This window comes from Conger conger, chromosome 6, assembly GCF_963514075.1.
Source record: "Conger conger chromosome 6, fConCon1.1, whole genome shotgun sequence".
Classification (NCBI taxonomy): Eukaryota; Metazoa; Chordata; class Actinopteri; order Anguilliformes; family Congridae; genus Conger; species Conger conger.
In genome coordinates this window covers 61,970,677-61,983,726 of record NC_083765.1, presented here as the reverse complement: position 1 = coordinate 61,983,726, position 13,050 = coordinate 61,970,677, and the positions used below count along the sequence as shown (strand labels likewise).

The 13,050-nt window shown below is 43.8% G+C and overlaps 1 protein-coding gene across 1 annotated transcript; it reads left to right on the top strand.

Moving 5' to 3' along the window:
• The first annotated feature begins 646 nt into the window (after positions 1 to 646).
• On the top strand, positions 647 to 12,918 carry LOC133130680 (mitogen-activated protein kinase 6-like). The gene is made up of 6 exons (XM_061245432.1): positions 647 to 759; positions 2,874 to 4,088; positions 8,633 to 8,777; positions 9,152 to 9,316; positions 10,172 to 10,373; positions 10,488 to 12,918. The coding sequence occupies exons 2-6, from the start codon at positions 3,534 to 3,536 to the stop codon at positions 11,569 to 11,571; spliced, it is 2,151 nt and encodes a 716-aa protein (XP_061101416.1). The 5' UTR covers positions 647 to 759; positions 2,874 to 3,533; the 3' UTR covers positions 11,572 to 12,918.
• Positions 12,919 to 13,050: the final 132 nt, after the last annotated feature.

Sequence of the window (13,050 nt, the reverse complement as noted above, 5' to 3'; positions counted from 1 at the left end):
TTAGTGATTTTAACAGATCAGGTCATAATATGGATTAAAAGCATGTTTCTTTTGACAGTTATTAAATAGTTTACTACAGACTGTTGTCCTTAAACCAACAATTTATATTAAATCAAATGTGGAGCTGACTTTATAATAATTATAATTATTCATATTTATTTATTTCCAGGCCCAGGTGTAATATTTAGCCCTACTCTAGTGGAAATTCTTCACTAACAGTTACCACGCATAGTAATGTTAAATCACCGTTAAACAGTGCTAAATCAACGCTGAAACAGATTTCACTTTTAGAGCATATTAGGTCCCTCCATAAACCGTCTGTAAAATGAATACTGTTAATTTCCTTCTGTGTTTCTGGAGACAATGAAGTCAGAAATAATCTTTACTATAGGGAAATGTGTTGCAGCTCATGTAGTGTTCCTAATATAGGCTACCGGTTGTCTGCTTTGGGCCTTCTATGGGAAGATTATGTTGTATTGCCCTTATCAGGCGAATTATGTCAATGATAACGGGAAACGTAGCTACGTAAAAAGGTGGTGTGTTGCCTTGTCCCGGTAGGGATACAGGCTTATGCGTCACATCAACTTTAAATTTACCGCCACAGTTTTCAATGCTCGCCACCCCCCATCTCACTGACGCGGCTTCTGCTTAGCCTCACTTGTCTGAATGGCGATTGCAGCAGACTCGAGCGGCCGGGGAGCGGAGCACAGACCAAGCTAATTACGGCTTGAAAAAATCCAAATGAAACAAACGCGAACTGTAAGTGATATGATTATTGGTTTACTGCATGTATAAATTAATAGTATTTTAATGTATCTGTAATATTTAGGCTTTTTTATTTGTATTCCATCGGTGCTTGCTACCGTTTTCTTTGTGTTGTAGCTAGTCAGCTAGATGATTCTGTGTGCTGTAGGTAGCTAGCTATAGTTAGCTAGGCTGGTGGAGGAAACAACGAATCCTTTTGTTTCTCTTACGAGATCGCAACGTGTAACTTGGGTACAAAGAACGAGTCGAAAAGTCTAGCTAATTGTAAATGGCTAACGTTAACTACATTCAGCTAGGGTCTTTGCTATGTTGTCCTAACGTTAACTTAGACTGTTTAAATCTACTAACATAAAAATTGGGTAGCATTAGCTAGCTATTTTGTTAGCTAAATATGTCCGTAGCCTAAGCCTTGGTGTCTGGCCTCGTGATTGGACCTCTTCATCAGCCATCACCGTTCTAGTTTTGACTGAATCACACTTGCTTTGTGAGAACATGGTAGCTAATTAACGTTAACATTAGGTTTTTAAAGCTAGAGGCTAGTATAGACCGATTAGTTCCAGTCCAACTAACTAGCCTAGCGCTATAACTTCAGTTGGTCACATCTATGAATTTCATTAATTTGGGTCGATAAATACGGTTAGCTAGCTACAGTTAAAAGGATAGCTTTGTTATTAGCTAACTTCGTAGCTAGCTAATTAACGTTACTGATCCTCCCTCTCTGTTTAGCGAGCTAGCTAACGCTAGCTAATAATACGGAATGAAAGTTGACGTTGGTCAACTAAATCCGTCAACTAAATTTCTAGCTGTCAGGTCTAGTCTAACGTAAGCTTACTTAATAGAAAGCTACAGTTTAACTGTAACATTTTGTTATATGTAGCCATATCGCTTGATGGCTGCTGATTATTTTACACCCAAGCCTATGATTTCCTTTACCGTCAATAAAGTAAACTTTACGGCTAGGTAACTTGCAAATCTGTCTGAAATGTTCACAAGATAAGACTGATGGGTATGTATAAGTTAAACATGAATTATCCAAGATCTTTCTCTCAGATGGTTAGTTTTTCTGTCCTGTCGTTACTTTAGCTAGCTGGCTAGGGCAGCTTGAGGGAATTTTTCCGCCCCTGAAAAACTGCAACGTGGCTGACTCGGGCTTACTTAGGTATCAACCGTTAGCTTTTTAGCCTCTTTGAAACGGCGATCACATATTTGAAACGTCCGGATGGCGTGAGAATGAAGCCGACCATGTACATTATAATCGATTTGTGGCATACAAACTGCTCAACTGCACACAAGCAGTGGGTTAATTTGGCAGGCTAGCAACGAATGTGAATAGGGAATGGTAGCTAAACTCAATGTGGGGGAGGGGCGAGCGATCTTCCGTGATTCCGTTCTGACATCAAACGATATGGTTTTCCAAGAAGGAACTTCCCCGAATCATAGTGGTAGACAGCCAATCATAATCTTCTGATTTTACTTTTGCGTAAGTTAGGTGCTATGTATAGATACGAGGAGTGTCGAGAGTACGGATTACTACCTAGGCTAGGTGTATAGTGCTAAAAGAAAGCCCTAGATTTGAAATGCAATACCGGCTTTAGTATAATTCAGCTGCAAGATTAATTGATTATTAAGATGTTGATTATTTTTGAATCCCGTCTTGAGTCAACTTCAAGTATATTATTGCGTGTACGTGCTGTCGGTGTTCACTGATTACATTTCAGAATCTCTTCTGACTTTGTGGCATATGCAGATAATATTTTTTCGCTTTTCAATAAATGCATGACATAATTGGGAATATCACGCACAAATATGGTTTGTCGTTTTTGGCGAGGTGGGGGCAGTAAGGATTCAGACCAAATGTAATCCGTGCTGTTAAAGCAACTGGCCCACTTCTATTTGTTTGATTCCAAACTGGGTCACCGGATTTACCCAAATATACACTAAAGTGCACAGCCTGTGGCTTCTAGTGACAAGTAGATTTTTGTTGTTATTGTTGTTGATAACCATGACAACATGGTTTTGTGTGTGAGATATTAATATCAAATAGGACACTGTAGCACTGCAGGAGTGGCCATGTTCAAATGTTCTGACCTCTTGTTATTTTTTTCCAGGTTGCCCTGATGTAAAATGGAGGATAGCTTTGATTGCGACTGTGGTGAGCTTGAGCCACCTGATCATTGAGGAGAAGGACACTGTGTAAGGTCAGCCACAAGACGAGATATTCCATCTGACTGTCAACAGGAGGGGGGAAAAAAGTGTACTTTTTCCAAGTGCTGATTGGCACAGTATAATGAAGTTGCTCAGGAACAGTCATACACTGAATGTATCTTCACTGTGAGGATGGTATTGGATTATTTTTATAGTTTTTCTTTAGTTCAGAGATTTTATTAACCCTCAAAGTTCATTCCAGTATTGTGTTTCAATCCTCAATATAAAAACACAATTGTAACATTTGATACGGAATCCAAGAAGAAATCCTGTGTAACTTTGTGAACAATGAGAAAAAACTTTGGCCTCATATCAAAGAGTGTGAGGGCTAGACAGGGGGGAGGGGATCACTGTATGCCCCTATGACTGGCTTCTGTTGGGTGATCATCAGAAGAGGAAGCCAAAGGTTTTTTATTTGGGTGGGGAAAAAAAAAAAAAAACACCCTCATTGAGATTTTCAGATATTGAAAAATAATAAGTGAAGTTTTGGCCTCATCAGGTACAGTTAACATAGAAATAAATCAGAAAACAAGAGCAAGAATAAAGCTGCTCTGCCAAGGAAAATGGCAGAGAAGTTTGAGAGCCTCATGAACATTCATGGCTTTGATCTGGGCCCTCGTTACATGGACCTCAAGCCCCTAGGCTACGGCGGCAACGGCCTGGTCTTCTCCGCGGTGGATAACGACTGCGACAAGCGGGTCGCGGTGAAGAAGATCATCCTCACCGACCCCCAGAGCGTGAAGCACGCCCTGCGCGAGATCAAGATCATCCGGCGCCTGGACCACGACAACATCGTGAAGGTGTTCGAGACCCTGGGCCCCTGCGGCAGGCAGCTGGCGGAGGACGTCACCTCCCTGACCGAGGTCAACTCGGTCTACATCGTGCAGGAGTACATGGAGACGGACCTGTGCAAGCTGCTGGAGCGGGGGCCCCTGTCAGAGGGCCACGCCCGGCTCTTTATGTACCAGCTGCTCCGCGGCCTCAAGTACATCCATTCGGCCAACGTCCTTCACCGCGACCTCAAGCCCGCCAACCTCTTCCTCAACACCGAGGACCTGGTGCTGAAGATCGGAGACTTCGGCCTGGCGCGCATCATGGACCCCCATTATTCGCACAAGGTAGGTCCAGCGATACCCTGAACAGTGGTCGCCAACCATCGTGCTGGAGACCTTCCATCCTGTCGGTTTTCATTTCTACCCTAATTTGGCACACCTGACTCTACTAATTGGCAGCTCAGTGCAGATTTCTAGCTGTTGAACGAGGTGTGCGGTTGGAGTAAAAATTTCCAGGATGGTTGATCTCCAATGAACAGGGTTGGTTACCACGGCTCTAGAAATGGTAACCAAGATGGTACTGGTTCATTGGATATGAAGTGCTATTAACTGCTATTAACCGGAAATTTCCATTATAATCCCATTGTACTGAGAATTGTAGTACATGTGACAATCTGACCTCCTTAGCCACATTAGGAAGGAAAGGAAGGGAGCCTCCCTTAGTTTAAGCAGTCCCTGTTCACGCCTCTTTAGCTGTTGTTCCCATCGTTTTTACTCTGTTTCCAGCTTCCCAGTCATGTTCTGTGGTCACAAAAGAGCAAAGGTTATTTTATTGTGGTCGATGTGACTTTGTAAACGGTCTTTAAGGAAATCTCTTTGCCCTGCTGAGCAATAAGGAAACAGCTACTTACAGAGCCTTTTTTTTCTCCATAATTCTCCAAAAAGTAATGATGAGAGAAATGGTTCTTGAACTTAGTTCTCGCCTTATGTGGTGTGGTTCTTGTGAACTAAATGCAGATTTATATTTAAGTTTGTATTGTAGACTGATTGTTCTGCAACAGCTTAGTAGAGAAAGCACTTAATCTATTTTTTTGCTTGCTTTTGTTTTTTGTTAATATTTTTGAAGGGATTGTATGCGGACCAATTATCAGTTGGCAGTGTATATGTATCTAGACTGTACTGTGTCTTTAACAAGGGCTCTCCTGGGCTAGGCTGCTGCCTTTCAGTTTAGATTTGCCTTTGCAAATAGGTTCAAGGGACAAAGATAGCAGTGCTGCATTTTAAAAGCGGAGTTATCGCAGCCATATTAGCTCCACATACTTGTGTGTGGGGCCCAGCAGTGATGAAGTCATGCTTACACGTGCCTTAAATTAGCCGTTGCTCTGTGTCCCCTGAGCTCATGCCAGTCTGCTGAAGGTTTTTCATAATGCAGTAAAACTCTGCCAGACTGTGGTTTAAGCTGCCAGTGATTTAAGATGTAAACCATTCATCTTCCTGTTAAGTATTACTGGTTTTGAGAGCTTGGATTTTCGGACTTGAGTGGTTGTGCCCTGCGGTCGTTTAGAAAGTTGCATGTAATGTAGAACCCCCTCTGTGAGGATGACCTACTTTCCGTTGTGTACAGCAAACGTGTTTCCCTTCATTTCTCATGCTGTAGACATGTGTTTCTTCAGTCCATCTGTTGTATGCTGATCAGGCAATTGGTTATATTTCTGCCTCTTGATCTTGCACCATCTTTGTTAGGGTAGGCAGATCTGCATGTGGATTCTCAGAGATGAGTCCAGCCACAGGTCTTTTTAATGTGGTTTTATTGGTTTTTTTACATTTCTTTACATTTTAAAATTCTTTTTCTTTTTTTAAAACACACTAATTAACACAAAATAATCATTTAATCAAGAACTTAAACTAATGAAACAAAGACATCAAAGGATTGAAAACAAACTTAAAGAGAGAGTGATTACAAAATATTACAAAGAGACCTTACAAAACTTAACAAAATCAATTTCAACAATAAAGAAACTAAGGTGAATTAAAAGACGAGAAAATAGTAAAGAAAGAGTCCATTCCGCTCAGGTTTGGTTGTCCCGAGAGGCTTCTGTGTCCCTTCTGTGTCCCTTGGGGGGGTGGACTATAGGTCCACAGGTCTTTTTAAAGGTCAAGATTCAAGTTTGTGTGTGTGAAACCATACTGTTTTTCCCACAGCAGAAATGCCCCTGTGTTGGACTCAGCATTTCCACCCGCGGGTGCTTGGGTGTCTGGTGGGAAGAGCGATTGCCCTTTTCCTCCAGACAGGCGTCTCTTTGTACCAGCCCGTCCCTGCCCCACCCTGCTGTCATAAGCCGGGAGGTCACTCTTTTCTTGACATTTGTAATGCCATTCTGAAGACTTCTTTCCCTTTTTTATCAGTTGGGGAAGATATTCCTCATCCTTCTGTTTTTCCGTTTTACTTTATCCTGCTGGCTTCTCTTCAAGTAGTCGTATATTATGCGGGAGAAAGGGAGTTGAAGGGGAATGCTGAGTCGCAAGTCCAAGACATTAGCCAAACTTGCAGACCTTTGGAAACGGGCTACTTCCTAAACATTTCTTTTTTGGTGAACACCTTGGCCGTGGGAACAAATATTGAGCCTGAATTGGTGTGGTGCCAGATTCTCAGTAGTGGAAATTTCCGTAGTAACGTTCTGTTTAATAATTTACTGTATTGTGTTTTTTTGGGGGAGGCGCCACGGTAAGCCCGTACTGAAACAGAGTGAGAGTTGTCACGCACTTGACTCATTGACTCATTCGCTGTTTGGCTGCAACTGAACCTCAAGAATGTGGGGAATTCACGTGCCATGGTGCTGGGAACGCCCCCTACTCAATTCCCCCCCCACTCCCCCACCCTGTTCGGTTTCCTGCCGTTGTTGCTGCGGAACACAGAAACGGCTTTGTTTTTTTCCCCCCACCATTTCCTTTGATCTGCTGGGCTAGGAAGCTGCGTAATGGACTAAAAGGTTTGAATTGAATGAATTGACTGTCCTGTAAAATGAAGTTATATGCAACCGGTGTGATTAAGCTGGAGACAAAATGTGGTGGAGGCAGCCAGCTACAGTATGGGGTAGACGCACGCACACACACGCGCATGCACACACGCACACACATGAGACGTGTAACCGGTTTTCTGTACAGTCTTTCCCCATAGTGTGCAGAGGCTAAAAGTGGAATGGCACAGTGGTTTGAAATTCAAATTTGGATTTATTCGGTGCTGGATTGTTCCCCTCCTTCCTTACAAAAGAAAGCACTTGAAGCAAGGTTTATATTACGTTGTATCAACAAGTTTTATTTTTAAAAGAGCCAAGCCTCTAACTGAAGTAACATGCCATTTGGGTTCGAAATAAAGCTTATCTTGTTCCAGAATGCTCTTTTGACTGTCTCAAAACCATTTAGTAGTAAGCTGGAGAGATCTGCCTATGTGCAGTTAAAAATATATATATATATATATGTATATACTTATGTGTGTTAGTCACAGGAATGTGAGGTTGCAAGATTTCCTTTCCTTTACATTGACGCTGCAGTGAGTCGGGGTGTTGCAAAGTGCGTTTTCTTGTCTCTGATTTTGTAAGGAAAGGCCCTGTTCAGTTAGTCATTGACTCTCTGCAATGGAACAGTGTGAGTTCCAGGCTGGGGTGTAGTCTCTTCCCTCAGCCACTGATACTGCAACTGGAGAGGACTGAAGTTTGTAGGCCTTTTTGATCTGAAAACTGTGTACACTTTGCACTGTGATGGAAGAACACCCATGGGGGGGGGGGATGTGCCTTGGAAGAGTTTACCCCTGTTTAAAAGGTTATTTATTTACAGTTGGTTGATATTAAAGGTCAGGCTTTACTGTAAAATGACAAAAAGTCTTGCGGTGTTACAGCAAATTCATAATTCTTTTGTGGCTATATCATGTGGTAAATGTAATTTAACTAACTGCTACTCCTGGTGACACCTGGCGATGCAGTTTGCAGAAATGTAAGCTTTGGTCCAGGGTTGATATTTTACAGCCCCCTGAATTAATGTACATTCTTAGACGAGTACTGTTGACCGGCGCACTGTTGCTGACAGTAACTCAAGACAGATTTGTGTCAGCGAGTCAGTCTGCTGACACTGTGTGACAGGCACGGAACGGATTATCCTGGTCTCCGGGGCAACCGCAGGAGCCTCTGACAAAGCCTGCACGTGTCTGGGGCGATTGTCGCCGGCCCCCTCTCTATATTATTACAGCGGCGCCAGAGGGGAGAGCGAGTGAGCGGAGACAGTTGGCCTACTCTCACGTCGCCACAAGCATTAGTTCACATTTGTCGCCATCGCATCGAGCAGACGGACGTCTAGTCTGGGGTCGGAAGCCCAGGTCCTAGAGAGGGTGTGCAGGCTTTCGTTACTCGGCACTTGACTGATTGATGAAGGCAGTTGGTTACACTGTTGACTTGCCTCGAGTTTCGTGGGTCTGATCGGTTGCTGATTTTAAGGTGAAAACCAAAACCAGCGCACCCTGCGGCTGGTCATAATGACCTGGTCATTATGCTCCTAGAGCCTAGAGCCGGGGTCATAATGACCTGGTCATTATGCTCCTAGAGCCGGGGTACCTAATCATGTGCAGTGGAGTGCCAATAGTACACAGGTTTTCATTCCAACCAATCACTACACCAGCTGATTTCACTAATACACACTTTCAACCAGAGAGGAGGGAACTAAGTGGTGAAATCAGCTGGTGTAGTGATTGGTTAGAGTGAAAACCTCTTGTCCCTCCGTGGCGCGGGATTGGCCATGTTGTTGTTGTCTCTCAGAATTAGACTGGTAATAAATAATAAGTTGACCTCCTTTATAAAATGGCTGAATGGCTCACTCCTCCTCCCCCCTTTCTCTCTCAGGGCCATCTCTCCGAAGGTCTAGTCACAAAGTGGTACAGATCTCCACGACTTCTGCTGTCCCCCAACAACTACACCAAAGCCATTGACATGTGGGCAGCTGGCTGTATCTTCGCTGAGATGCTCACAGGGAAAACTCTGTTTGCAGGTCAGTTTTCACTCTCATTCTTTCTGCACTCCTGTACAGAAACTTGGCTGTTACATATTACATAAAAGCAGTCATGAGCATGTATATCCTTCCACAGTTAAGTAGATTTTTGAGAAGACTCTCCAAAGTCAACACCCATTAGTTATTATATCTGACTCTTTTATCCTAAGTGACTTACAGTTGATTAGAATAAGCAGGGGGCAGGCCTCCCTGGAGCAGAGTGGGGTTAAGGGCCTCGCTTGAGGGCCCAACTGCTGCACCGATCTTACTGCGGCTACACTTGGGCAAATGACCAGGTCCCAGTCTAGCACCTTAGCCACTAAGATGTAAGCTGCCATTTTAACGTGATTACGTGTTCTGTGGGGTGTAACCAGGTGCCCACGAGCTGGAGCAGATGCAGCTGATCCTGGAGTCGATCCCTGTGATCCACGATGAGGACCGTCAGGAGCTGGAGAGCGTCATTCCCGTCTTCATCCAGAATGACATGTCTGAGCCTCAGACCCCTCTGGCCAAGCTGCTGCCAGGGGTCAGCCCAGCAGGTCAGCTCGACCGCCACGCCACCCAGCTCCCTCACACCCTGCCATGAGATACCTCACGACCCAGAGCGTGAAACACTTAACACCCCCAGAGTCCACAGAGGAAGTATCCAAGCTGCAAGCCATGATATACATTTCACGAATGAGTCTGTGTCCATTAAATAGGTTAACCCTTTCAGTCCCGTAAGTGCTATATGGCACTCTCGACCATATACCTTTTCAACCAATCAAAATGAATGCTATACCATTGTTTTGCGGCCCTATTAAACCCTCCTTAATTCTCTCAACAAAAGCCAAACCCCCTTGGGATTTGAGTGGAGCCATTTCATATTGGGCTTGGGAATTGAAAGGGTTAATGGCTCAGAGCCCACAGAGGAAGTATGCAAGCCTGGATATACACTAAGTGACCATTTTATTAGCTAGACCTGTACACCAACTTGCATATATTTAATCAGGCAATCATGTGGCAGCAACTAAATTCATAAAAGCAATCCGATGTGGTGAAGTGGTTCAGCTGTTTTTCAGATGAAATTTCAGAATAGGGAAGAAGTGTGATCTAAGTGACTTTGACTGTGGAATAATTTTTTGTGCTAGACAGGGTGGTTTGAGTATCTCAGAAACTGCTGATCTCCTGGGATTTTTCACGCACAACAGTCTCTATAGAGTTTGCAAACCTCAAAGTGATAGGCTGCAGCAGCAGAAGACCAATACGTCTAAAAATTGATAAATTCCTAATAAAGTGCTCACTGAGTGAGCTCCATGAGCTTGTGATACAGATGGCCTTTTGTAATCGCCATGTCTTCAATTGAAACATTTATTTTGTCAGTACACTGACGTTTTCTTGTTCCCTCTTGATAGCCCTTGATTTCCTGGAGAAAATCTTGACATTCAACCCGATGGACCGCCTGACCGCAGAAGAGGCCTTGGCCCACCCATACATGAATGATTACTCCTTCCCCCTGGATGAGCCCATCTCCAGCCACCCGTTCCACATCGAGGACGAGGTGGACGACATCCTCCTCATGGATGAGAGCCACAGCCACGTCTACAACTGGGACAGGTGAGAAATGGCACCATTTTCAGCAGCCGTCTACCTTTCCCCTGATGTTCTCTCTAGATCCGATGGGCCTCAATACAATTCTGACGTGTGTTTTTGTCCCAACTGTCATTTCAGATATCACGACAGCCAGTTCTCAGACCAAGACTGGCATCTCCACAGCACCCACGAAGCGGACGAGGTCCTGCGAGACCCGCGGGCGATGTCCGATGTGACCGACGAGGAGGAGGTCCAGGTCGACCCTCGCAAGTACATGGACGGGGACCGGGAGAAGTTCCTGGACCCTCCGACCTTCGACTCGCTCTTCCCCTCCGAGCTCTCTTGGCAGCACGAGGACCACCATGAGAACAAATACTGTGACCTGGAGTGTGGTCACACCTGCAACTTCAAGGCCGTGTCCGCCTCGTACCTGGACAACCTGGTGTGGCGCGACAGCGAGGTGAACCACTACTACGAGCCCAAGCTCATCATCGACCTGTCCAACTGGAAGGAGCAGAGCAAAGAGAAGGCCGATAAGAAGGGGAAGTCCAAGTGCGAGAAGAACGGCCTGGTCAAGGCCCAGATCGCCCTTCAGGAGGCCTCCCAAAACCCAGCCGAGAAGGACAAGGAGCAGGAGAAGCACCAAGCCTTCGACTTTGACTCCTTCATCGCCGGGACCATCAAGCTCAGTCTGCAGCCGGAGCACTGCGAGGTGGGCCTCCTGAACGAGCTGAACACCTCGGTCTCCCAGCTGGAGGCCAAGAGCTCCATGTCGAAATCCGTGAGCCAGGAGAAGGAGGAGAAGTGCTTGGTGAACCTGGCCCAGCTGGAGGGTCGGGCACCCAACCCCTGGGAGAGTTTCGGTAACGAGGCGGTCCTGGGTGAAGAGAGTTGCCTTTTCGACGAGGTGTGCTGGGACGTGAGGAAGGACGACCAGCTCCAGAAGGAGACCCCCTACACCAGTTACCTGGACAGGCTGTTTAGCAAGAGGGAGGAGGTGCTGGAGCCAGAGCCAGGCAATGATACGGAAGAGGGCTTCTTGGCCAGAAACGGAGAGATCGTGTTCAGTATGCAGTTGGAGTCCCTGGCCCTGCCTGGATTCGAAGGCTCTTCGGAGCTGCCTCTGAAATCCATACAAGCCACACTAACGCCCTCAGCTGTCAAATGTTCCCCCCAAATTGCCCACAAAACGTACAGCAGCATTTTAAAGCATCTAAATTGAATACACATTGCAAGATTTTTTTTTTTTTAATAGTAGTATTGATATTGTTTTACTTGAATTTTTTTTATCTTATGGTTACTTTTAAGAACCTTTTTTTATCTATAAAAGGGTGAGTTCATAAATTCATTGGGTAACTAGATGTGCAGCCTCATTTGACCTACGTTAGTTTATGAGCACACCCTGATCGAAAACTGTCATGTCATTTGCACACAGTGTACTGTAGATGAACAAATATTGGTAAAGAGACAGGAATGAGGAATGGTTTATGAAGGAGTGTAACATGGGGTAGGTAGAGAGAAATGGTGAGGAAAATGCACTAAAAGGAAATGGGAAAAATCTTCACTGACACTGGTAGACTGGGGCAGAGAAATTGTTTTCAGAAGTAGGTTTTTTTTTGTTTTGTTTTTTTTCTGGGGGGAGGGAAGGAGGTGGGGGTATGAGGTTCATTTTTTTATTATATTTGAAGTTTTTCTTTCAACATCTGAAGTCTACCATAGTGTATTTTTCCAAGAAAGACATCCTTAAAATCTGTTCATACTGTAATACTTATTTGACACATGATGCCAGCAGCAACCATTAAATGTAGAATTAAAAAACAAAAAAAAATGTGTTATCTACCTCAAGGTAACAGCCGTAAGTGAGACTTGGAGCCATGCTAGTGCTTTACACACACCGTCGACCCGATAGCATTTACAACGCCGTGACTCGTCTTCATTGTTTCATTTTGCATTCGCCATAGTGAAGTGTTAATCGTCATTATTTATTTTTTAGCAAATATGAGGTATTTATTTCGAAAATGTGTAATTTCAATGTGACTGTTCATAAACAGACATTTGATTTCCACTCTTGTTTTGGCACTCTCATACATGCATTAACTTCCAGTGGTAGGACGTTAATCGTTCATTTGTTCAGGCTTTCTAATTTCCATTATTCTTTGTGCAAACGGCAAAAAATATGGCTGTTTTTTTATTTTTTTTATTTTAAAGGCGTTTCTTAACGCAAGTTCTTTATGGAATTGAAAGTACGCCTAAAAGTCTTAAGTCTTTTTTTAATATGAAATGTACTGTTAGAATTGTGTGCATGGAAGAAACAAATGGATGGTACAATGAAACTAGAAGTTAAAGGTGAAGTCTATTGTACGTCATTAAGTTTATTTTAATTGTATGTTTTTATTACGGTTTGTATATCTACCTTTTTCAAAAAGCATGATAAAAAATTAGGTTGAAGTGTAGCATGTAGACCATTTATGGAAATTTGTTTTTCCTTTAATACTGGTACTTTATTTACTTTATCATTGGTTCCCCTGTATTAAAAATATCAAATAAAAAAGGCCAGCAAATATACAAAGCTGTGTGGTTTTGTGGTTTCAATTTTATGGTCTGCTTTACTTTCCAAGTTGCCTTAATTGAGTCTTAAGTTAAGTCTTAAATCTTCATGTAACATGGCTCTCTACCTCTGTGACTTTACAACAGATCCTAC